At 41.9% G+C, this 27,196-nt stretch overlaps 1 protein-coding gene across 1 annotated transcript; it reads right to left on the bottom strand.

Moving 5' to 3' along the window:
* Positions 1 to 159: 159 nt before the first annotated feature.
* Positions 160 to 10,129, bottom strand: LOC127143749 (transcription factor HIVEP3). Its single transcript, XM_051078944.1, has 6 exons — positions 9,160 to 10,129; positions 8,487 to 8,659; positions 5,961 to 6,103; positions 5,804 to 5,878; positions 3,798 to 4,411; positions 160 to 1,503 (listed from the first exon to the last, which is right to left on the bottom strand). The coding sequence occupies exons 1-6, from the start codon at positions 9,985 to 9,987 to the stop codon at positions 1,015 to 1,017; spliced, it is 2,322 nt and encodes a 773-aa protein (XP_050934901.1). The 5' UTR covers positions 9,988 to 10,129; the 3' UTR covers positions 160 to 1,014.
* Between the last annotated feature and the right edge of the window lie 17,067 nt (positions 10,130 to 27,196).

The following is a 27,196-nucleotide window of genomic DNA, read 5'->3' as shown; positions in this document are numbered from 1 at the left end:
ATTTAAGTGTCATTTCTCAGTGCTTTGAACAAATCCCATTCACCTCCATTCTATTTTGTTGGACATTCAAATCTCACAATTTCCATACTGTAATGTCTCAGTTTGAAATGTGGCTGCACCTTGTGTAAAATGCATCAGTCAAAAACCACACACGCTCCACAGTTTTAATATAAATCTGTAAAAATGAGAAGTTTAATGGTAAACATGAAAATGACAGTGATTGTATCATTTATAAAAGCAACAACACAAAAATACATGTATCTGTTTATGAAAAAAACTGCACCGTAGCTACCATGTACGTGAAACAGGTTTCCTCTGGATATCAAATCATTTGTCAGTGCACTCCAAATGTCTTGATCTGAAACTTCTTTTCTTAATGATCTTAGAAAAGGAGGTGATCGTAACCCTGCTTCTTCAAACACAAACAAAGACGACAACAACAACAACCAAAAAAACCTGACAAATAATAAGAAGAATAATCACAGCCTTTAAGAATGACATTTCAAACCACAATCTTGACGTAAAATTGCACTTCAAAATACTGGTTGGGGTGAATAAATATTTGTAGTACCTTTCTATATCCATTTTGGTAATACAGTACATTAACACAGCAATAGTATATTAGAGCTGTCAAAGGGGTTAATAGGGAAAATGACTAAAACTTTGTCTATTTTCATTCCAGCTGCTTTTGCATATAGTACAGAATTTGCATAATAGCACATAAATAAATTAACACCGATGACATCAAACAAGAGGGTAAAAAAAGATTTACAAAACATACTGCATATCTAACATAGTGTCTATATATATTATTCATATAATTACATAATAGCGTCATTCAAAAGCGGTGCTCAAGTGCTCTTGCCTCATGTCCTCGAAGTCTAAACCAGAATGTGGTGTCGGATTTTCACACGCAGACTCTGGTTTTCAGTCTTTTGCACTATCCCTTCAGACTCTCCCTCATATCAGAGCTGTGTGTGGGAGGGAGGAGTCTTTTTTTGGCCTTGGGTGGTCTCAGGGTAAACACACCTCTCCGTAACATGTGTGTCTGTGCTCTCCTCTGGGTGCGTCGCCTCTGTCCTGGGACTCGAATGTTGCTGGAATGCTGAAGCATCCCCGACTCTTTCTGTGAGACAGAGAGTCGGGGGACGTCTCCCCTGATGTCTCGGGGCCCGTCGGGCTGGCTCGGCTGCTGGGCGACATCTCTTTGAGAGTATCTTGCCGCTGCAGCAGGGAGAACCTCCCCTTCAAAGCGTTGCTCGGTCTCCAGGATGTCCCTGCACCCGTGGGGTTAGCTGTGGCTGTTGTAGGGCTGCACACCAGGCTGTAGAGAGGGAGGGGGGACCTGGGCTGAATCATGTGAATCCCCCCAATGGGAATAAGAAGGCTCGGGGCCCTGCTTGGCTGCTGGGAGTGCAGAGGGAGGTGACTCAGGAGGTTGTGGGCTCCCCGAAGCCGCGTGGGATGTGGAGTGATATGGGTCAGACCAACCTCATCCACAGACTGCAACACAATACAAAATGAAATGTGAATGGTTCTTCTGGGGAAGTCAAGTCACTACACCAGAAACTTAAGCAGGATACAGCAGAGACAGGATGCTAGAGAAGCAGATTTAAATGATTAACAACTGTTAATGTTGTACATCAATAGCAATGACTCAACTATTACTTGGCCTCAGTGCTGAGAAAACATCTTATAAAAGCTGTGCTCTGGAGCAGTGCTATGAGTTACTGACCAGCAGCAAAAGACATTTTTATCTCTGAAGGTTAAAACGCCTCAGTCTAATGCAATAAAGCACATATTGGATATTACATCAATGATTTTTAGCATGTTTGTGCATTGATTGGAGGTCCAGGCACTGCATTTATCCCTGAACTGAGTGAGACTGTGCAAATTTTGCTACATTACCGCCTTGCTGCAGTAATGTACAGGTGTACTCCAGGTCCCTGTGACAGCAGTGATGCTGAGTGAAACAACCACAGAGCACAGTGATACACTGCTTTGTGGACTCTTTACAGACATTATTATGAGTCAAACTGCCTGAGAGCAAGTGGAAAGATACCACAGAAGGAAACAACAAACATGTTTCCTGGTGAGGTAACGTGGTTGAATCCAAATGTCTGGACTTTCCCGCACTCGCAGACTTTGGTGAAGTAATGGGCACATTCCTGGGAAGTCCGCGAGTGCAGAGGGCTGTCCAGATTCAAAATTTAGTCCACATGGGGCCTCAAGTGCACTTTCAGTGGACTTCCTAGAGAATCTAATAATGATTATCAGATTTTTCTTGGAAGTCTACATGTGTAAGTTAGCAAGGCTCATTTTTATCCAGCTTGGGGGAAAAAATGGGACCACACATGATGTGAAGATCCTCACCTGAGGATACGATAAAGTTTTAGTCGTAAAGTCAGTTGTACCTATCTAGAGTTAACTAACATTAGCTAACATGACCAGTGCCAGTATGGTACTTGGTCATACCAGACCAAGTAAATTTGTAGCAGCAAAACAATCAAGTGCTCATTTAGTTAACTCGAGTTTAAATTCTGAAAAGAAAGACTGCGTTGTTTCTTCACAAAGTCTCACTTTACAGGTCGTTAATATTTGAAAGTAATGAATCAATAAGTTCCTGATCTATACTGAATTTTTGAAGCTGATACCAATATAAATATTTGTTATTATATTTAATAATAAATATTTATCAAATATTTAATAATATTAAAAAAATCTGATAATAATGTTTTAACATAAATAAAATTTAACATTTTTTGATTTTAAAAAATCCATTATATTTGTTTATCAAAGATATGTACAGAGTGGGAAATTTTACAGTTGAAATTACAGTATTAATAATACTAATAAAAAAATAATATTAATAATCAAATCTCAATTATCAAAAATATAGGAAGAGGGACAAAAAGAGAGTCAAGTGTTGTACTTTTCTCATTAACAGCAGTGGGTTTACAGAAGGTCATACATGTACCCATCAAATATTTAGGCATTTAAAAATGACTTCCCTCACCAAATACACCCAGTTTACAGATGTAGCTAATGTGAACAGAATGTCTATGTGTGAAGATGTGAAAAACAGTCCTGTGGAGAATGTGAATTAGTATCTACACCTATGAGACCTATATTAGTGTGAAGAGGAAGTGGTGAGGTTACACCATAACATAACCACAAGTTTGGAGTAGACGTGTTTTTTTATTTTATTTTATTATGGGGAACTGAGATATTCACCCATGTTGTTTTCGTCGTCGACATGTGGTTCCAATCTTTGGTATTTAACGATCGGCCTGCTTCTCATTTTATCAGCGGCTGCCCAGGGAAAACATGTTGTGTCTATTTGGGAGCTCTCCTGCATTATTTTAAGGCTGGGAGCTGCAGGCTCGGTTTGAGTGATATAAAACAAGAGAGTTGCCTTTCCTTCCTTTTCCAATAAATGTGCGACTTTAAAATAACCTCATATGTACCAGCCTATCTATATTTGTTCTAGATGTTGACTTACTGGGATTTAACTGAGCCACACAAGATTAGCTTTGTACGCCAAAAGCTGATTTATTTAAAACTGTAGGCTAAACTAACAGAGATGGATCAAGTCACAGGTGAGTGAAGACTGTGGTTTGAACAAAATCCACGTTTTGACCAGCGTTAATTATACACACAACATAAACACAGCAAAATCCAGACTATAATACAAATAAATAAAAAAACAATGGCTGTCATTTGTAGAGTATTAATCAAAATGCTGTAAACAGATGTTATGTCACCATGTGTTTCAAGCACAGGCTAAAGTGACTCACCAGTCTTGCTGTAGACTGTCGGTCCCTTGGGTGAAGACAGGTTTGACACTGAGCAGAGGTGTCTGCGAGGGAGCCCAGAGGCCCAGAGAAATCAAATCCATGGGACTGGACTATTATAGGAGAGAGACCTCTAACAGGGGAGACTGGTCTCAGTGGGGAGGTGGGGACATGACAACTAGATGTGGAGAGGGAGGAAGGAGGAGCAGGGGACTGGGTAAGTCTGGGCGATGGGCTACGAGGTGGAGACGGCTCCCTCCGCGGAGTCAGGGACTGAGCGCTCGGAGATTGGGAGCCTCTGGAGGATGCCGAAGCGTCGAGGCGTCTGCGGGCAAACAGGGCCCTCCTGGTCCTGGCTGAGTTCTTCTGGGTCGAATCGTTGGGGGTGACTGCGAGGGACCGGCTGGGTTCAGGCTCCATCGGCTGGCCTCCTGAATGAGGTTTCTCACTGTCACAGGAGGCGGTGTGAGAGCTGTCAGCTGAGATGGACCTGTTGTCTTCATGTCTATCGTTCTTGTCCTTTGTGTTGTTGTCTTCATCATGTCCACCTTTCCCTAGGTCAGAGAACTGGTGATCCCTCTGTTTATCTGGGTGAACTGATGGGTCTTCACAGACTCCTAGGACAGGAAAAATCCACTTTAACACATTTGCTTTTCTCACTCTACCAACCAAACTTCATTTTTTAGCCAGAACAACTTAATATGAACTCTACTGGTCTGATATTGGCCAGTCATCTACAGCACATACAAGTGAAACACCTTCCTTATTTGGTCTGTTTTTGTTAATACCCTGTCAGTCATAAATTCTGACTGAAATGTCATGTTGTGTTATTAAAATCGCACCAATGTGTGCTAACGTCCAGGAAATAAAATCAAACTGTACAGGCATGAGTGAGCTTTGCTGTGGCCTCATACTACCAGCTGAGTACATTTTTTCCCTGGGTGTAACACATGTGAGCCTCTCCCATGTTTCGCATGTCAAACCCTCTCCTACAAGTCCTCCATCCTACAACTCATACGCCCACGATCTTGATATGCTGCTGACCAATGTTTACATTTCTCTTCAAACAAATGTGAAACATTGAAGTTCAAACAGCGTGACAAATTATGTATGTCGACAGAATTAGTGCACTGTTCACTATTCAAAGTCTCCAAACAAGAAAATCCATGCAGTTCAGCTTACAGCGGTGGGTTTGATTATGAGAGGTCACCAATAAGTAACCATTTATCTTTAACCAATAAATGAAAGCCTAAGTTTATAAACCCTATACTGCCTCCCTATGTTTTTGCTTGTTCCCTTTCTGGTTTTATCTCTTAACTCCTGGCAGTAGAAAGTCTCAGTCCTGATCGTTCTTACTGTATGCTGCAGTAACTGTTTCTTCTGGTGAAACTCTGATGCTTTACCAATCACTGTGATGATGCAGGTTATTAACATTATTTGCTCTCTTCGCAAATTGTGACTAAACAAACACTTTTCACAAAATATGAAACACACAATATACTTTATCACTAATGTAAGTTTGAATAATCAGCTTGTTTTCCAACGAAAAGCCCCTGTCATAGACTGTGAATAATAGTGTAACTAAAATAAAAAGTATCTCCTGTCTATGTGTTGGATGAATATATACTCTGCTAACATGTATTTTCATATTGTTATAAACATGCAATAAAAAACAAATCCCAACACATTAGAACAGTAATATGACTAGCTGATCCCAGAGCTGTGCAGGAGAACTGAACTAATTAGCTATTAGTGGTCAACAATTTTGATGTTGTAGAGGGAAGCCTCATTTTCCTCCAGCTCCATCCTTCATGATTTATGTTATATTGTGAAATTGCTTAGATGTTTGATTAGATGTAGGCACAAGACATTAATCTTCAGTCAGCTGAACTTAGATATTCAATGGCAGAAAAGTTCTGGTCAATCCAAACATTAGCAGTGGGACTGGGTTAGTAGAAAATGAAACAACTTCTGTAGCACAAGTCACAAAGATAAACAATAGAGCATACCTTCATCTGTGTCATCTGGGTAACAACAGGTTTCTTTTCCATGGGGCTTAGATCTCAGGTGTTCAGTGAGGCTCCCTATAAAAAAGGAGACACTGAGATATTGATGGAACAGAAGCATCACAGTACTATTTTGGTATTTTTCATTGACTATCCTTACCCGTAGCTTTGAAAGTGATGTTACATGGAGGGGATTCTGTGGAGCAGTCGGTGCACTTTTGCAGCACACTGGTGTTGTTATGGTGGAATCCACAATCCTCACATTGGCACTTCCCTCCACCTCCACCATACTTCTCATTTGATCTATAGGTGTAGAGAGAGAGAGAGAAGTTTCAGTTTGGTCCTCAGAGTGTTTCCCTGTCAGCTGTCTACTGATGCTGCTCCTCTTAGGATGATGGTGACAATCAATATGAGAGTAACTGGAGCTGACAGACAGGCAACAGGCCCTTTAGCACCTGTAAGCAGCTTTTTAGTGCCTGTATTTATCCAGGGAAAGTACGCTATCTGTTTGGCCTTTACTACACAGTGAGCTCACACTGTGGCAGCTGGGCCTGGGGTCCAACCCTGCATGTACACTGAGGGGCTCTCAGCGAGGCACCCACTTCAGCTTCAACAGAGCTGCTTTCATAAGCCAAAACCAGACCCCCCCCGCCCCCCACCCCCACTGCCTTATAACCCCATCACAGCTCACACCACCACTGAGTCCAAACAAGGGGGAGCCTACGATGTGGCCCAAGGTCCGGGGTTTGCTGCAGCTAGCCAATAAAAACAGCTCAGAGAGGGAGGGAAACCCTGGCCCAGACCAGCTGCTGCTCCAAATAAGCATGAAAAAACACTGAAAATGAAAACACATTCCTACGACAAACAATCATTCTGATTATAATCGGCTGTTTTTTCTGCTATTTTCACTACAGGCTTCACGGCTGGATAAACTCTGCAGGTATCATAAACGGTGGCTTTTACAGTCTCAAAAAACTTTCAAGTTAATGAAAGAGAAACACTTTGCCACCATGTCTGTACACTACACTCCTACAGTATAAAGCAGCTATATTCACAGGCTGTTCTTGCAAGACCCATTCACACCAAAATTCTAGTCTATGTGCCCTTTCCTCCCCCATGCCAGCAATAAAAAAATGCCAATGTTCAACTACCTCTCTGCCTCACTTTTGTCTTTTTGTGGCTCAGACAGACTGAACAGACGGAGAAGGAGAAAGCGAGCAGGCGTGAGGATGACTCACTCTTTTAGGAAGGCTGTGATGAGCGTCAACATGAGTCACAACAGGGATTTGTTCACAGACACACTCCTAAACCAAAAAGAGACACACAGATGGCACCTCTCTGCACCCTCCTGCATTGCCTCACTGCAGTGTTTATTTCTGATGGTTATCAAAAGTACTGAGCATGTCTGGTTTAACTTCACTAAAAATTAATTTGAGAAGAAGACATGTCTGTGCTACAATTAAAACAAATAAATAACAGAACTGTGTCCAGATTCAAACCTTGCATGTTTGCATGCTATATTTTAGAGATTCTGTAAAATGTGAGTATGAATCTTTTTAACATAAAGTTAATTGACTTCTTTCTAAATTCTGACTGTTGTCTTACGATTTTATTCAAATAACAGCGGGGGATGATGTACAATTGAAATAGACACCTGCCAACCAATCAGAAAAGGATATTTTCTATGGCATGACATTAAAAAAAAACACTTTATTACATATACACTATATTTTAGTCAAACAGTGTTCATCTAGTTAAATTTTCATTAATAATAAACAGTGGGATCTAGGAGTTTGAGTTTACCACCTAGAGCCACCTACAGTGGCCTGATGAGCCTAATGGCAAAATAATACTTGAAAGCCTGAGCTTAAACCAGGGCAACAAAATCCAATATCATATATAGCTCTGCCACAAATGTTAACATGACAACTCGAGATGCAACAATTTGTTGATTAATCTCTTAGTCAATCAACAGAAGTGACCAATTATTTTAATAAGTCATAATCATTGTTCAGAAAATGTTTCAAACAGAAATGCCAAACATTTGATAACTCCATATTCTATAATGTGAGAGTTTTCTGCTTTTCCTTGTGTTACTCTGTAGTAAATGTAATATTTTTGGATTCTGGACAAAACAAGACATTTGTTGTCACTCGTGGGAACTTGTGATGGATAGTTTTTAATGTTTTCTGCTTCACATTAATAACATTTCTAGACACCAGTACTTTTCTTTTAATGTAATTATTCTGTTTTTCTGCCCACTACAATTCCATATGGCAGGCTTCCTATATAGCTAATACTATATGTACATGTCCATGTGTAGATGGTCTACTCATTTCACTGGTGTAAGTGTGAGAGAATGAAACAAGCTGTCGCTCCACGTGAATGGCTGTGATGGTTTGTATAAATGAATCTCTGCAGGAGCAGAGGAAGCTAGGTAGTTTCCTGGCTTCAGCCCCTCAACAGACGGGCTCTGTTGGTGCAGACAGCCAACCCTTGGCCTCTCCAACATGGTGGACAGACAACAGTTTCCAAAACATACCACACTATGTGACGCAAGCCTTTAACACTGTAAGTAATGATGGATATCAATATAAATATAGGCAATACTGTATGTCACCAACAAAATTAATGTTAAGTTAATTTCCTCTTATATAGCGCTAACCTGTCAGAAGGTCACACTCACCCCTGATCAGAAATCCAAACTTCAGGAGGTTGTTTATTTCTGGAGTTTGACTGGACTTCCTCCTCCTTCTGTTCCTCCTTCACTTCTTCTCTATTTGATCTGTTGTCATCTGCTGACGGCTGTCCGTTCCTCGTTCCCTCACGGTCTCTGCAGTATGACTGGCTGTTGTAGACCTACACTCGAAAAAGACATGGGCAAATTCACCAATTCTGCTCCAGCATGCCCAGGGAGACAAAAATTGGGAATTCTCATTCAACATTGTATTTAATAGCATTTGTAAAAGCACATTTAAAAAAAATGTGTCATGACTGATTGATTTTATCACACCCATCAGCAAATGTATTTCTGTCAAACAAACAAACACAAACAAAAAGTTGTTGGTGAATTGTTAGGGATTAAGGCTACCTTAAAAATTACAAAGACACAATTGTACAATGCTAACCTAACCCTTTACACTTAGTTCAACAGAGGAAAACGTATAGACGCTATGCTAACCTTAACTTTGTTAAACACAATAACAGATTACTTAACTTTGTTAAACACAATAACAGTGGGGGTCATACATGTCATGTATCCTCTCCCAGTCTTCATGTCCTACATTTTTATCAGTCTAATAATTAATTATGATACAGATTAACAGACAATTGTAATCAGTGATTAGTGCTGTAATTACCTCAGTGGAGCATGGTCTTTTGTTGTCCTCCTGCTCCATTGTATCAGTTGTCCTGACTGACATGGGGGATATAGTGTAGATGGAGGGACTGAGCCTCTGCTTACAGTGCAGAAGAGAGAGAGCTGTCTTGCTGGAGAGGCCAGGTGGGTTGGGGTCATAGCTGCTAGTGGACCACGATGAATACACTGAGGGCTTCTGTTCATCCAGAGTAGAAGGGTTTGGTTTAATGTAGTTCAAATAGCACCAGCTATTACAGGTGCTGGACAGCAGACTGGGGAATGAAGGTCCAACGTGTGTGATGGGAGCACAAACATCTGCAAGATTCTCCCGTTTGAGTTCCTGATTGGATGGGTCTACTGATGCCTTGTCAAAACATCCCACTTCCCTCTCTACCTCCTCTTTTACTCGCTTCTGCTGCTGTTGTGACTCAGGGGGGAGTTCTATGCTGTTTGAAGGGGAAAGCATGCGTTTGTTGCCCCCTGAGCCTGATAACCTTAGGCTATCATCAGACCATGACTCAAAGTCTGGACTTATGTTCCTGTGGTTTCTGTATTCAGGTGTTGAGATACCCACATTGTGTGAAACTGCATCAACCGCCTCCTGGGGCCTAGGGGAAGTGGACTGAGACAATGTGGTGTATATGGCACATGCTGGGGTGAGGGTGTCTGTTTGGAGACGCACTGCTACTGACGGAGATGTGACCGGCCTCAGTAACTCCAGACTGGAAGTGATATGGGGGGCAGACTGTTGGATGTGAGAGTGACTTACTTGAATGTCTGAATAATCATCATGTCGTAAGGGAATCTCTAGCTTCAGCCCTGTAGACATGGGAAGGTAGCGAGCTCTGGCTGCCCCTGATGGTCCATGTGTAGCATAGGGACTGTGGTGCTTGAGGAGGGGGCTGTCCTGTATGGATGCGTGAGGCCTCCTCCTTTACAGGATCTACAGCTGGACCATGACTAAGTGCGAGTTCTGTGCTGCCTGTTAACTGAATATTTTGACTAAGTTTCCACTGAGAGAATATCTCTTTGCATTGTGATCTAACTGGATTACGCAGGATGGTGTCACCTGATAAAGGAGAAGTAGAGGACCTATTGCAGCAAACAGACGTTGGACTTGCTTGAGAAGATGTGGTAGTTGTGACATGTTCAGGAGTATGGCTCGGAATGGTACACTGGTCCTCCTCCTCCTCATCTGGATCTCTAATAGCAGTATGTCTCATAAGGAGACATTTTCTTCGTTCCCTCCAGCCAATTGCAGAGCGCTCAGGGGACAGACAACTGTAGTCAAAAGACTTACTGCGGGTCTCAGCCATTAGGACACTTGGTTGTGGGTCATGAGGTGCCTGCTCAGATGCGGAGCGCCTCATCTCTCTGTGCTGGTGCACTCCAGGCACCGTTAGCATGTGAGGAGCTCTTGATCTCCTCAATGGTGATGATGTTGCTATCTCCATGTCTGGTCTATTTGATTCCTCAAAGGATGTGGAGCGACTGGATGCATAAGATGCACTACTGTCCTGACTAGGGCTACGGGGCAGAGATATAGAGTCAAAACTGGATTCCCCTGAGGACTGGGCAGCCTCAGCTAGACGTAAGCGCTTCTTCTTTGGAGGAAGCTTTTCAATAGGGAGCTGCGCCAGAGAGGAGCTTCTCTGTGGCCACTGAAATTCATCAGGTTTCTCTGAATGCTTCGCTATGGAGATTGGCTCTATTGAAGACTCTGTGCTCATGTTGGAATCTTCTGTCACCAGTATTTCTGGAACTTGCACATTGTGTTGGCGGACCAGTTTTCGAGTTGCTAGTTTTGTTGATTGTTGTTGGGGTTGTTTCTGAGGCACCAGTTGATATTCTTCATGAGGCGGAGAGTTTTTTGTTGCCTCAGTGCCTTGATTCTCATTGCACAAGGATTCTTGTTTTTCAAAGGAACTAGTATGTTGAATTACTGAACAGGTTTGCAGTGTAGGTCTTCTGGGGACCTCATAAGCCGCATTGCTTTCATCTTTACACTGCCCTGACAAGAGGGCAGGAGAGGGTAATGAAGGAGAAGAGGGGTCATCAAATTCAAAACTCTCCTCCTTCCTCCTCTTGCGCACCGCTGAAGCTCCTGCTCTGACTGCATGGTTAATTAGCTGTGAGAACTCCATTTGACTAATTACCACCTCATTTCTGGGATGATGTGCTACACACAGGCTTTGCCTGTGTTTCTTATAACCTTCCCAATCTTTGCATCCAGTGCCACAGGCCTCACACTCATATGGCTGTGGTTGACTTTGCTTGTGGTCAGGCACTGTGGTCATGCTGTCAGGGTAAAATGAATGAGAACCCTCATGTTCCTCTTTTGTAAGTTCAGCACCAAGTGGGATTTCAATAGCTGGCTGCCGTCTTAGCATCCCATAACGACGGGATGCCTGTGTTTCAGAAGGCTGTCGTTCATCAAAGGACTGACTTAGGCGGAATTTACTGGGGCCACCACTGGAGGCGTCAAATGAACTAGCTGCAGATGGCATTGAGTGACTTCTCACCAGAGGGGCGGTGGATGTTTGGCCAGCTGGCTTCTCCACACTTAGGGACTGATGATGAAATTTTTCACATGGAACTCCCATGGTGATGGAGCCACTGTTTTTATAGCCCAGATCTCCAGCTTTAGGGCTATGAATGAGTGATTCTTTCACAGATGAACTCTTCTGAGACTCTGAACTATTCTTTCTGGAGAGTGAGAATCTCCTTGGTTTTACACTGTCAATTTTACTAGTGTCCACCACTGCCTCATTGATGGTAATGAGCTTGGTAATATGGTCAATGACCTGCTTCTTGGGCACTGTGAATGGGATACTTTTGTCCTTCTGACCAGAGGGCTGCTGGTTATGATGACGAGACATCCTCTGTAGGTGTCCAAGACGTCCATATTTGCCGAGGATGATCTCTGCATAGCTTTTGGCACTTGTGTTTGGGGGACTGTCCTGTGACTGCTCAGTACTTTCAGAGCGAGAGAAATAGCCAGATTCTGTACTGCCTTTACTACCTAAAATTAAAGATGAGGTCTTTTCATCAGATGAATCTTGAGGACCATGTTTTCCTCTGCTTAGACGCAGGGCCAATCTTTTTTTTACTGCATAGGAGTCATCATTTCCTGCAGTGCAGTCTTTGGCCCTGTCTGTTTCATGACTCTTGATTGAGGCTACGCTGCTTTGTCTTTCTGTACGAGAAGAGGCTGATGATAGCTGTCTTGTTTCATCTTCTGATTCAGTGACTTGCTCCTCTAAAGATCTTGGCTCCCCAAGTGCCAGACCTGCCTTTACCCTGTGGGTATGCGATTTACGGTGTTTGTACAGGTTACTCTTGGTCTTAAAAGAGAAGCCACATGGGGCACAGGGATAGGGCCTTTCACCTGTGTGAGAGCGAATATGTTTCTGTAGGACACTAGGTTTTGCACATGCACGGCCACAGTAAGTGCAGACATATTTTCCTGGTCTCTGAGGCTTACGCTCTCGTTTCTGTTTTGGCGTACCCTCTTGGGTTTCTGGTTTAGAATGGGTTGGGCCACCTGCTGAAGAAGGAGGGACTCCTGATGGCAAACTAGAAACTGTAGTTGGTTTTGTTGCAGCTGTTTCTTCATGTTTGTTTTCCAGCACTGTATCTGAGTCAGTGCTTTGCCGCTGGTGCCTGAGACGCTTACGTTCAGGATTCTGTCTTCTGGACTGCTTGGGTTGCTGTAGAGTGCCATGGGGCTTCGGGGAGGCAGTTTGCTGTTGCTGACAGGGCTGGGAGGGAGACTTAGGCTGCAGGCCTCTGTGAGGAGACTCCTGTTGACAATGTTCTTGACCTCCGGACTGCTCCCCAGTCGTCAGGCGACTATGCAAGGTCTCCATAAAATGGAAAGACAGCCTCAGGTAGACACGTGGGATGCGTCTGCCTGTACCAGGCTATAGAGTTCAAGCCAAATCATTAACTGGGCAATCAGTTTAATGTGGGTGAATTCTATCAGATTATATCCACTTTAGATGATGGTCAGGCCTCATAATTTTCACTTTGTGTTACTTAAACTTTATTGCTTGACAGCAGAATGATACCATCAAATGTAGAACAGCTGCAACAAAGAATGCTGCTGTGATATGTCATGTACTGTGGAGGAGGTCCTTTGCCCTGCTGACCTAAAGTATGTCATCATGAAGCACTCAGCCAGCCCTGCTGCCACACACTGTGATGATCAGTTGACTCAGTTGAAAATAAGATTCTTCTCTCTTCTCAACATGAAGATCTGTGAAGACAAACACCTCATTACACAGAATAGTGCGTATAATTCAGTTTTGAGACAGATAAACCTCTGACCCCACTCTTACTAAATATGGATATTTATGTTTCATGTCTTACATAATCACTGTATGTGTCATAACGTTCAGCTTTCACCTCCTCCCCCCTGGCTGCTGAGTACTTTTAAATTAGAATGGTTTATGTAATATTTTTTATATAAGAATATATAAGCATGCAGCAAGTAAAAATGATGATTCTGCTAAAGTTTCTTGAGAGAGGAAATATGTCCAATGTCTGTCTGTGACAGGAACATTTCAATAACAGCATCACTTGAAACTGTCATGGTCTTCAATGTTTTCTCATCAACCATGCATTACTTATTTCAATGCTGTGGACCATAATGTCTTTCTGTTGGATAGCATCATGTTACATATCACACCCACTCTCATAAAATGAGTCACATCTTTTTGCTGCCAGACAGACCCAAAAAAATGATGCCCAATGAAGAGTATGTCCTTTTCAGATGGAAATACAAGATCTTCCTGGTTGAGGAGGGAGTTACATCATTCCCAGCAGTAAATGAAAATTACTTCAGTAATACCTCCTTACTCATATTAAAATTAGTTGTCAAGAAGAAGCACCTTTTTCTTTTTAGGGCTTGATGAAATTGCTTCGCTTGAAGTTTTCTTTGCATAATTAATTACACTGGGATTAAATAAGGGACTGTGGCATGTGAACCTGGCAGTGTCTAAACATGCTCTAATTAATGCTGCATATTTGACATGTTGTGTTGTCCAAAATCAGACCATGCTTCCTTCAAAATAATGATCATCAGATCATGCAATACTACAGCATTAGAGCAGATGTGAAAGGCTCTACCTGCTTCATTACTTTATAGTGTATGGATCATTTTCACAGATTAGCTGTGATTTTGGATACTTAAAAAGACCAAGCCAAATGAAGGCGAGAGATGGCTGTTAGCTGTGAGTGCATACACAAGGTGACTCAGTAGAGATACTGAAGAAAACTCCCAGTGTTTTTTTGTGCCAGCATACTGAAACAGTAAACAAGGCATCCCACGCACTGACCAGCTGGTTTCTACACCCACACTCTGGTGGAAGACGGCAAAGATGCTGGATTATATCCAAATTACTGATAACAGGTTGATAACCATCTTTGGTTTAACTTGTGGGAACAGTACAAATGCCAGTATTTGATGAATATTAAACCAGTGCTATTCTTTACAACAAAAAGCAGGCATAACATATAGGTATATGATTTATGTAGCTTACAGAAGACCATTCAGATGTCACAGCCCTAAATATCTAGCAGTGAGACTAGTAAATGCTAAATGTAGGTCAGACAGGTAGTGTAAATGGACTAAGCTTTTGCGGAAGAGTCAAAGACTCAGTCATCTCATTGAAAATAACGCCTTAAAGCTCAGACTGTGAGATATTCAGAGCACCCACATCCTCTGCATGAGGCTAACAATGACTGGAGTGAAATACATTTTAGATGGAGCACTTCAAGTACAGAAATGGTAGCTAAAAGCAAGTGGCATTTTTAAAATCATGCAATGCATCTGCTCATTTACATTTGCATATGTGACACTTGTTCCAGAGTGAACTAAAGACTGTTCATTTGCACCTCTCTTAGTGCAAATGAACCTAGCAGGCAGGTTTTTTTTCCCCGCAGCCCTTTTCTCTACATGGATCCTGATTTCCCCCTGTCTTTGGCTCTCAGCCTCTGTGATTCTCCCCGAGTGAACCGTTGCAAGGCTTTGCTAGAAAACACACATCTAGGTGTAATGTTCTCAGTGTTAGACAGATGTTAGAGCAAATTACTACATAGCTAGAAAGACCTGAATATAAACATCTTTCTACAGCAATGATTAATCACAAATCAGTACATCTCCTCTTGAAATGAAATTCCACCAATTTTACAAATCAAAGCGTGTTTACAGGCGTTGGGGACTGCAACCACGTTATGTGAAAAAAGTTGTATAAAGCCTATTGTGGCTCTAGAGGGATCTGTGTGAAATCTGATAAATGTCACTCGAGTTTGTGTCAGTTGGGGCTGAAGACTGCAAGTTTAAAAATGAAGAACACTGGGGTGTGTGAAGTTAATCTCTGTTGCTCACCTCATCTGTGCTTGATGCCAGCAGTTTGAGGCTAAGTTAGCTATTACTAGCATAAATTGTGGGTAATGTCGGTTCCAGATCACTTGCACGCAGACCTTTATCTTAGCAGACATTTTGACATCTCGTATACAAATTTATGGCTTGTTCGATTTAAGTGTTCCAGTAAGTCCCACCAGTGAGTCACACAGCACAATAGCAGGTTCATGGGATTGGCACACTTTAATGGAATACAGCCATCATTTGTTCAGCTAATTATACCTGCCACGAACATTAGCCTATAGCCAGCCAATAGAGAGACTGGGTCTCATCAGGCATTAGGCAGCAATACAAGTGATGTGTGCAATATGAATATATATTATGTTGTATTGTATCTGTAAACTGGTGACTAAAATCTGTAAACGGGCTACTGTAGTATGGAGTTACACAATATAAAAGTAAATATATGCAGTGTGGCCATACAGTTACAGTTACAGCCTACAACATACACCTCAAGTTAAGTTTAATACAACTCTCTTATATAAATTTCTGACATGCTGCATCCATTCACACAGCACATAGAAAGAGAATATTGTATAAATGGCTTTTTAAAAATCTTGTCAATTTCCTCTTCTCACACTAATGGGCACCCAGCGGTGGTTCCTATGGTAACGGCCCTAAACCATGTGGTAGCAGATGGAAGGAGAGCTGGAGGGCTAAATTTATCTTCCAGCATCCTCACCGACTACAGAGAGAGGGAGAGAGAGGGAGGCAAGTGAAGGTGCCTCCCTCCTAGAAGCTAAGGCTTTTTGTAGAGAGGATGGTACACATCTCAAAAGAAAATCAATACTTTGGGAGTCTTGAATTTGTACTACACAGATACTACTCCATTCTTTCGGGGGTAACCAGAAAGGAAAATGCATATGGAGATGACAAAGAACTGGATCAGTCTCCATCAAAAAACCAAGCTACGTTATTCTCTACAATTCAACCACAAACACAATTTTAAGCCCCTTTTTGTTGTTTTTTTTCCAATGAACTTGACCTAAAAAAGCTACATTTTATAAAATTGTGCAGTATTCAAAACTCATTTCATTTCTCCAACTGAAATAATGGCGTTTAAAGCATGTTGAGGTATAAAGTAGAAACTTTGTCAAAAAAAAAACAAACACCCTAAATCATCATCTTGCGGACTCATCTGACCTGAGCTACACTGAGAATGCCCTCATCTGTTGTTGTGTTTCCACCACTATGTCAGCTGAGTGTAAGCAATGCTGTGAAGTCAGAAAGCGCAGCTTCATCAGCAGCCTGATAGCGGCGCTCTCTAGGGACAGAGCAGGAGAGCCCTCTGGGATTCAGCGCATGCACAGCCACCCCTCTGTGTGTGTGTGTGTGTGTGTGTGTGTGTGTTTGAGAGAGAGCCTTGGGAGCACTCCCCAGTCCACAAGAGAACATGCCAGGCAAAGGGAGGTTGGATGCACAACACAGGGAGCTCATTCACTCCTAGTCTGAGCTGTGAGCTTTAATACATACACAGCCCACGGACCATTCACTATATGCACTCTCTCTCCTTCATTCACACACAGACACACACACATGCACAAACACCCTCACTGCAGAAGCTGCACTGTCTGCATATGTTTAAAACAGCTAAAATATTCAGCTCATTTCAACTGTCTCTGTTGCTCAGAGTCTGATTCCACAAATGAATCTTGTTTTTCCCACTATTCCCTGGCTCATTGAGATTGCAGCCTTTTGCAATAACAAAGACCCCCCCCACACCCCCCCACACCCCCACACACACACACACACATCATGTCACTAACAGCAGCTCACACACATCAAAATCACTGCAGATGACAAAAAGATATCAATGGCTTTTCTTTTTTTTTTTTTACCTGGTAGCAGGTGGTGTTGTCCTCCGATTGTGAATGACTAGAAAGAGGGAGAGCAGGGACAGCCAGAGAGAGGTGAAGGGAAGGAGAGAGAGAGAGAGAGAAAGGATGAATGAGAGTGACGGTGAAGAGAGAGGGATAATCGAGTCTCCGCTCTACGTGCACTGGGCTGACAAACAGGTAGCTGAGTATATTATGCGTATGAATGAGGAGGAGGGGACACGCTCTCCCTGTCTATCTCCACCTCTTTCAACCCCCCACCCCCCACCCCAAGTGTCTCTCTTTCAGGTCAAAGTGAAGTAGCAGCTCCTTATTTGGAAGTTGACGTAAGCTTGTGTTTCTTTTGGCAGCGGTCTCGAGCTGCACAGCTGGCAAAGCTGTGTGAGGTAGAGGGGCAGGGTGAGTGGTCGGTGTTTTAATTTGACTGGGAGAGGGGGTATAGAAGGGGTTACTTCATATTTTTAAAACACAATTTATCCATTCAGGTCTCATTTTCCAGCATAGGTGGAGAGCTATTGCTGCTGCATTCTGAGAAAACCCTGGAAAATCTGAAAACATATAAGGACCCACATGGAAAAAAAAGAGGGAGAGAGAGAAAGAGAGAGAGGCACAGGCACTCGGTTTTTAAGAGCAGCTCTGGAGAATGTCCACACACCACAGTGCAAGTGTTCATGGTCTTGCCAGGGGTCCGGCTGAAACGAGTCCAGGCAATTCTGACATCACTCTCTGCTCTTTTATGCCATGGGTTTTCCCCCCCTCCGCCAACTGACTTTTTTCAGTAGGCTGAAAGCCTGCAGACATGTGGAGCATTGAGGGAATACCAGCCGGTGGGATGAAGGCAGGCGGTCAGCCGCTCATCTGGCCGGGCGTGAAAGGGGGAAGCTGAGAGGGGAATGGAAGCGAGCCCAGGGTGTCCATCCTGTACCAGGCAACACAGAGTCCTTGTGACTGGGGCTTCAAATTTGAAAATGGTTTGTGAAAGCCAGCTCTGATCCTGACATTTTTGGACTGAGGCTGCTGATAGACAGTTTTATCCTAAATAAAGCAACAGCTTTTGCAACAGCATTAGACAATTATCTGTCCAGTCACCACTAAAGAAGCTCCTGCAAGAGTGAGCTGCCATCATCATTTAGTATATACAGTAATATCACCTGCAATTGGGGCTGCACGATTAATCGTATTATTCAGTGCTCTACGCAATCTCATTTCTAAATGCCAACGATTCTGCTGCATTTTCACCTGGGACACCAGCTTCAACAACACAAACGCTCTTTTCTCTCAGCAAATGACAATGTGTGGTTACACCATGTGATTTAGAGCAGCAAGTGAGTGATAGTGTGAGGCCAGAAGGTGAGTTAAGATAAATAAAAACCAGAACCACCCTATTGTGCTCATGCCGAAAAAAGATTAGCTAGTTCATTCTACCATTTTCTCTCTCTCCCTCTCAGATCAACCGGATATTTTGCAACTTTGGAATATTGCAGCAGCAGCAGTAATTTTCCAGCTGAGGGCCGCCGCAACAAAATGTATACAGTGGAAACACTGCAGACATAAATTTAGCGTCTTGGTCATAGCTCTGCTATCTCTCTTGTCGGCCTGCTAACACTGTCAGCTGGTCTGAACTTGTCATAACACCGGTAGGTTCCGCTTTAGCTGTGTCTGTTCTCGTGACAGGCATGCAGCTCTCCAGCTAGAACTCACCTGACACCAGAGCAAGTCACAATGCCTGCATCGTGCTGTAGCTCTGCCTCTGTTTTCATTAAGAATCTCCACAGTTAGTTTTGTGGTTTGGTCACTTCAGATCAGATATGGTTGTAAAGTTTACAGCCTATTGCTCTGTTGCTCCTGCTGTGCTCTGTGTGTGAACTGTGAGACAGTAAAAAAAAAAAAAAAAGTGTAACGAACTTGTCCACTGACATTCTGTGAGTAGAACCAGGGTCTTCCTGACTGATGCATCAAATGCCTTGGAATCTTACATAGTTTATCACCACACCTGCCAAGCTCCCATAGGCACAAGGAAATTACAGACATGATCACCTACCACTTAGCCAAAGATATAGCCTGTTCTATATCAGGCACCATTATATTTTCTGTTTTGCTTCCTTGTATATCAGGTAAAAGAGTGCAAAAAACATATTGAAAAAAAATCGTGAGAGAGAACCATGATCTCAATTCTAAGCCAAACAATTGTGATTCTAATTTTTTCCAGAATCCTGTAGCCCTCTCTGCAGTTTTACAAACACCCAATACTAGTGTGTTTCCAACCGCCTGCGTTTATGTGTAAACAGTGAGTAAATCTTGACGTGCATGAAACATGACATCCATTGAAGCTTCCACTCCACTGAAAAATGGCGGCAAACAAAAACATCAGATGAGGAGAATGTAACCTAGCTCAAATGAATACATGAAACAAACATAAATACTATTTTAGCCCAGAATCACCATATCTCTGGGCTTTTAAGATACATTCCTGTGAATCATAGTTGGACTGTCCAATAGGACAAATCCTGCTGGGCAGCCACACTGGTGGACCGGTGAACCTTAAAATACTCCATCATATTTTACTCCGTCATGTCAGTCTCTCTACCCGCCCTCTGTGTGCCAGTTATTCACTTTTGTGCTGCAGGGCCAGAAGAAATTGGAATGTCTTCATATTACCTTTCTAGCACTAGCAGCTAATATTAAACTAGCTACTTTTAGCAACCAGGCCAAACATTAATTACACAATTAAAAAAAACAGTGTTGGAGTTTTAAGCACTCATTTATCAGATGTTTTTGCATTTCTTATGGTTTATCACTTAAACATAATTAACTAAGCAATAAGTACCCCACTGATAATCATATCTACGCTTCCTGTGTGCTTACATCTGCAAGCTAGCTGTGGGTGCTAATGGCTGACATGATAAACCCATGAGAAAAAAATGTGTGTGGTGAGAAGGTATGAGGTTAACTCAAAGCAGCTCATTGTACATTAACTATGTCAACAATATATTATGGAAAACTCACCCTGGATAATGCTATAAATGATCTAGACACCCCGTTCTCATGGGCAGCCATTGAACTGTTGGGCATCACAGCTTTGGTTTGGTATGGTTTCAGACCATTTTGTTTGGTAGGGTTGTTTGGACTATAATATATCATAACAAGTGAAAAATTAAAATGACAGTGATGTCTTCAAATGTCTTGTTTCTTCCAAAATCAGCAAACCCCCACAAATATTTGGCATTTTTCCTTTAACAGCTAATCAATTATATTATCCAAATCATTTTGAATTTCTTATTTTTCTGTTGATTGACTGGCTGATTAATCCACTAATTGTCACGGCTCTTGTATGGCCCCTCTCAAGTTTAATTTACTATGCTTTATCATACAAAATGCTACACCTGTAACCTACTAACCTGCTAATCTGTGTACAGACCAGCATGCATAGTTTGTCCTTCATGTAGACTGCATAACAAATGTTGGCCATTAGCAGGAGCTTGTTGCTGTCACCCTGGTGAACCCACTGATGCATTGTGAACTGTGGCACAGTTCTGTGCCACTGATTCGGACATGGTCTAAACTCAGTTCTTGGTTGCCAAGGTCTCGATTTAAATGTACAATAGTTTGTCAAAATATACAATAAGACATTTAATATCAGACCAAAAATAAACATGGTTAATATCTGTGATCAGGACCAAAATCACATCGAGGTAGAGTGGGTACTGAAAAAATCACTGCCCAATGTTGAATTTGGGACTCAATGCACTTCTGTCTACATATATTGTCAGTAGGCTAATAGATGCATCACTATGCATGTACGGTCTTAGCAATATGGTGACAATGTGGTGTAAGCACTGCAGGACAATAAATTATTGTGAGCTGCTGGTCATTTACTGCAAATATTTGGGTATGGTTAACATCAAACTGAACTTGCACGAGGCAAAATTGAGAATATTTTTGTCATTTTACATTTTTACAAAAAAAAAATCTCAAAAAACACCTTGCCAATGATGAAAAAAATGCTGTTTACTGAGGCCTAAATCTGCTGAAAATAAAGGTGGTTATTGCTTTCAAATATTTTGGTTTGTTGTCGTATGTGAGTGCAACATGAAGACTAATATTGGCTTAGTAAATCAGTCTTACTCCACTTGTCAGCCTTTCTGTAGGTGACAGAGCTGCCAGTGTTGAGCTCTTTCACAGGGGAGGGCTGCCTCTGTGCAGCTGGGGCTTGTCTGGATGGCCTTGTCACACTGTGAACATCATGCTACCAAACACATTTCTTTAACAGGAGTATTTCTCTTTGTTAGGAATGTAGAACGAGAGAGGGATGAAAACAAAAAGATAATACTGTCCTCTTTTTTTTAAAGCCAGTGCTGTGAATTCATTTTGCACCTCAAGCTACACAATACATTAACATTTAACAGTGGATGAGTAGAAATTATGGGCTATTTTTAAAGATGCAGAAGTAGAGGGTAAATCTTTCAGTTTAGCCACCTTTTTTGCAGAATAGCATTTACCCTGCTTCTAAAGCAGACAGACTGTGGCGGAGAACAAAGAGTCTTTTAAGGGAAAAGGCACAGGCTACTGCTATGCTGAAAATTGTGAGTGTTTTGTTAGTATTGTTGTTTTTTCACTTATTGTATAATAATCACCGACAGAACATCCTACCAAACCCATCTTTTCATTTACCATTGTTATTGTGTGAACTACTGCAAAATTGCAACATGACAAAGGATTGTGTGTATATAAAAATCCCTATTTATGGAACGTCACACTTTAAACAGGTCAACCATTTTACCTTTCTCAACACTGCTTGTCTTTTTATTTCATCCATCTCATCAATCGGCTGATCTCTAACAGAGTGCAGGATTCACATAAAAGCCTCAGGGCAAATCAGGCTGCTAAGGCTTCTGGCTAAATGAAGAGACAGTGAATACATGCTAGTGTAGTGGTTGTTCTACTGCTCATACATAGCTGCTGTTTGCCCAAAGACTATCACTATCACTTGGCGGTGTACACTTGGTGGTTGTGTTGTAGAGCTCACCCACACTTGTGAGTAAAAGTCTGAGTATCTCCCCTTTGACCATTATTTCTTAATAAAATGTGGGGGGTTGGAGAGGGTTTTGTTTGGAAAAGGGTGATGTCAAGTATTTCCATGGTGCAGTTAGTACTTAGCAGCATTTGAATAAAAATACAATGACAGTTGTGGGGTTTTTCCTGAGGTAGTAATGAGGTCTGATTAAACTACCGCCACATAGCACTCATGTACTCAACCACCAGACACAGAGCAACATTTAGAGTCTTGTTTCTGTCCACTACATGAATCACCAAACTTCTGGCTTTATTTTGGTCTCCACCAACTCCAGAGAATATTATCTGGCTCTTAGCTGAATGTTCTACTGTATTTACCAGCAAGTTTCCATCTTTGTCTGTCTGTCTGTAAAACCAAAACCAACCAGCTGAAAGATGCTAAAAATGCCCATAATGACAGGAAACTGCAGAGCTGGGTGATGGTTCTCTGTGGGTTTATCAGTACCAGTTTCCCATAGGTTGACTGCTTTCCATAGGTGCATCTGTAAAAGCAGGAGAGCTGCTGGTCCTCTGACCAGGGCTAGCTTCTCTGCCATCAGCAGTGGAGCTCCTAGCATCCTCACTACTGTCTCCAGATTGCGTGTTTGAAAAATGCTGATATTTTGGCCTGACTTTCAGACTTTTGGGGTCGACGTCTGTCCATCTTTGGTTTTAGAGGGATTTATAACACTTGTTGGAAAGCTTTTATTGCACTTAATGTAACGAGTTGTCAACCTGTCCCAAAAAGCAGAGGAGAGGAGAGGAGAGAAGGATGACTGTAAATAACAGCGAAACGCAGTAGACTGTCACACTGAGCTGAAAAGAAACTCATGCACCTAAATCAGCTAAATGGCAGATATTTTAATAATTATAAAAGTTATTACAGAGTTATTATATAAGTTTAATTACAAAAGAGTGAAGTTAAGGTGAAGCCCCACAATACTGCAATGAAATCGTCTCTCTGTCTGGACCTCTGGCTGACCTGTTGTAGTCAGGGACAAACCTCCACCAGTCAATATCTGATTTTACCTAAAAGGCCAATAACAGCAAATACATTCGGTCTGACCCTGGCTGGTTTGGGGTGGAGTGTCAGCAGCAGCATCCAAGCTTAGGACTGTGCTGGCTCCATCCTGCAGTGCCACAGAGGGAGTTTCTGGGCACTGTGCCATCTGTCAGAGGAGAGAAAACACAGGCAGTGTCCTCCGCAGCATCCCAACAGTCCAGAGATTCACATATGGCCCTTGAACGCCTCAGAGACAGCAGAATATGTCACAGTCGCTGCTCGCGACAGTACAGGGTGGTCTTCATCAAGTCAGCCTGTAGTACTTAGTGACCTCTGAAATTGATTATCAGTGTTTAAAATGTAGGACTGCATGTTTCATGTGAAACATTCCTGTGGGAGTGCAGACTGTAAGTTCTGAGTATAGAGTGCAAAGAAAAGTACAGTGTGTGTACCTGACTATAAAAATAAAAGTGTCTGGATCTAAAAGGTTGATGTGTACCTTTTTGCACACCTGTGCATATGTGTGTAAACCCCAACATATAACCATAACCACAGATGCCCTTACCTCCCTCCAGAGGGCCAGCCACAGACAGACCAGAGATCCCCACCATACCACCACCGACCAGAACGGAACAGATGTCCCTCTCAACCCAGCCCGATGGCCACAGAAAACAGCAGTGTGACCAACACATAGTAGGCTATGCTGCCACAATCCATGGAGGGAAATAGCCATCTAAAAACTGTCTGAACAAAATAAGGCTCTACTTGCTGGATGACCTGACTTCCCAACAGTAGACCATGTTGACAGATGTTGTGCAGAGCTCAGCTGTGGTGGGTGGTGCTGGTTCAAAACCCACTACCAAATGTTCCAATAACATACTAATTCCATGTATGTACAATTGTACCTTTATGGGCCAAAGAGGCCTGTGCATGTACTCAGGGTACAATAACTAAGACTTTTACTATGCACCACAGCTCTGTGAGCATAATACACCTTCCCTTCAAATTCTACACCATGATATATAATTTAACTATATGGTAGTACTTTGCATGGTATTAAATCGCCTATTTTGCTGGATGTCTAGCTTTTATTTGGCAGTTTACTGCTCACTGTGCCAAGGTGTGATTGTTTCTATTTTTGGTCCTCTTTTAAGGCTAATTTAACCAAAAACATCAAATTTAATGACAGAAGATTCAATTGATCCAGAGTGTGCCGCTGTAACAATGACACAGGGAAACAGCTAGCCTGCCCAAAGGAAACAGCTATCGCTTGCCAATAGTAAACAATAGCTATAATCCCTCAGTTATACTTTTAAACACACAACATCAGTATCTTAATCACCATAATTGAGATTTTCATTTAGAGCTGAGCAGCAGCTTGTTCTTTCTTGCTTGTGATTTCATAACATTAGCTTACATTAGCTCAGCAGCTAAAACAGAGACTGAGAATTGTCCACAGGATGAACTTAGATGGTATCTGCTACATTCAAATGTAAATGTCAGTAATTGTTTTAATTATTAACAGCCTGGTTACATGTCCAGGAACATGTTGGCAAATATCAAAGCAAAATACAGATCCATCAAAACTGCAAATTCTGGATTATTATTTCTTGTTTTGGTGTATCTGGAAGTTACTTTACTGTAGTATTTTTATCATATAATCTGAGTGCTAGTGACACACATCAGCAAAACCACCATTCTCACAGATTGTAGACAAAGCAACATCAAAAAACTGCCAACTAATCAGGTGTCTGATGGTGACTCTGAGTTCTGAGACTCAATAATACATTAGTCAGTTTATTTCTATTGCTGCTTTTAAGAATAGTAATGCCACTGTCTATATTTTATTTACAACCCCATACCTTAGTATCGTAAATAAATTTGTCCTTATCCTTGTCAAAAAGCACAGGAAGCTGATGTGCATTGACAGATGTGCAGCATGGACCACCAAAGCGTTCACCAATCCCTTAACAGTTTCAGTCAATCATACTGCGCATACTGATCTGCACGGGTGGTCCACCACCAAAGCTCTATTTTGAGCCAGGAAAAACCTTGCTTACAGGCCGCTGGAAGCTGTGCCAGACACTGGCTGATGTTACTGCAGTTCTTTGGTCAGCAGCGCAGGCTGATAAAAGTCAATACTTCATGGCCTTAAATTACAGAAACAGCAGAGGATAGGATTCAAACAATTAGCCAGATACTGTACAAGTGATCAAATAGTGACACAGTTCACAATAATAATGCTGATCATTGTGGTATCGCTGTTAAAGCCACAGAACTTGTGTCTGACAGCATTCATGCATACACTTAAGATTTCTTCACTGCTCCTCAAACTTAACTATCCCCGATGAAAATCCTACAGTCCCATATTGATATTTACAGTCAGAGACTCACTGACAACAGGTTCATTTACAGAAAAGTGGGGAAGATCATATATTTAGAGCAGCAGCAAACCAAATCAGGAACAAGGAAAGAGGCACAAAGAACCATAGAATGGGAGTCATTGTGCAAAGAGAAAACAAGTTGAAAACTTTGAGAGGAAATGCTAAATATAGGAAAAATGACCAGCCGCTTGCTATATCTGTCCCCACATCTAAGTTAGGCTGTTTCTGTGAGTGTTGTGGTTTCAGGGTGTGAGTATGGGTTTCGGTAAGGCCGCGGGCTGAAACTGTGACTCTGTTTGCATACACTCATCACCATTATGATGACAAAGTCAAACTGCTAAAGGCTACACCTGCAGTCAAATGAATAGCCTATATCACTACAGCCGGTGTGAATCAATATTTCTGGACTTGAACAATTAATTCTTTGAGACGGAAAGCAAATAAGAAAGATTCATACTACCTAACATATGGAGTGGCAAAAACTAGCAAACAGAATTCATGTTTGAGGTGTTTGCTCTGACATGGGATTCATTCAAAAGCAATATCAATTCTGTAGCAGGAAATCCCCACCAACGCTCTCTCCAAAGCTTTTTTACTCTCTGCAGCCTCAGACTTTATACCTGGTAACATCAGAGGAGTTCCGCCTCTTGAGTTTCTGGCTCTGTTATGTCAAACACAAACACAAAATGTCATATTCATAGTTGTATTTCAATGCAACTCTGATATTAAAAACTCTCACAGAAGTGGTCCTAGGCACGGTATAACATTGTGAAAGATGCAATACCTGTGACTACAAACCATTTTTCTTTAAACTAATACTAATATCATATCTTCAGTTTTGGTTCTGATACTTCATACTAAGTCCACTTGTCTGCTTTTTCCAAAGCTTTTGACGGAATCACGCACTTTTTATCAGTGGATGGGATTGTCATGGAGATGAATCTGTTGACTCAGCAGCTGTTAGGGCTGTCATTTTCCCAAAAAGTCACATTTGAACTGATATGAACAAACACCTAAGTCCCCATACCCATACAGTGAAAAGTAGACAAGGCTGTGCAGCTGATGTTGTTATACTCATTTCTGGAGCCCCCATTGCTGTTTGGGTTGCAACTAACAGCTGATTCCTCAGATTCATTGCTGTTGTAAAATCAGAAATCAGCCTAATGTTTGTTGATAATTTTAATACATGGAGTAGAACCCAAACAAGAACCCAGTGTTGTGACTATCTGATCATCATGACTTTGGTCATTAGTGTATTTATTTACTAGCCTTAGTTTACTGGTAGGTCTGTATGGCATGCAATTGGTCAAGCTCATAGTGGGTTTTAAGAGCACTCA

Source organism: Lates calcarifer, linkage group LG3, assembly GCF_001640805.2.
Source record: "Lates calcarifer isolate ASB-BC8 linkage group LG3, TLL_Latcal_v3, whole genome shotgun sequence".
NCBI classification, from domain to species: Eukaryota; Metazoa; Chordata; class Actinopteri; family Centropomidae; genus Lates; species Lates calcarifer.
Note: the sequence above shows the minus strand (reverse complement) of the source record. Positions and strands in the feature narration are given on the sequence as shown.

Coding starts and splice junctions, on each gene's coding strand:
- LOC127143749 (XM_051078944.1), bottom strand. CDS start 9,987: ATGTCTACAGGGCTGAAGCTAGAGATTCCCTTACGACATGATGATTAT. Junction 5,879..5,960: donor CATCACTTTCAAAGCTACGG/GTAAGGATAGTC, acceptor CCTTTTTTATAG/GGAGCCTCACTGAACACCTG. Junction 4,412..5,803: donor CCCAGATGACACAGATGAAG/GTATGCTCTATT, acceptor TTCCTGTCCTAG/GAGTCTGTGAAGACCCATCA.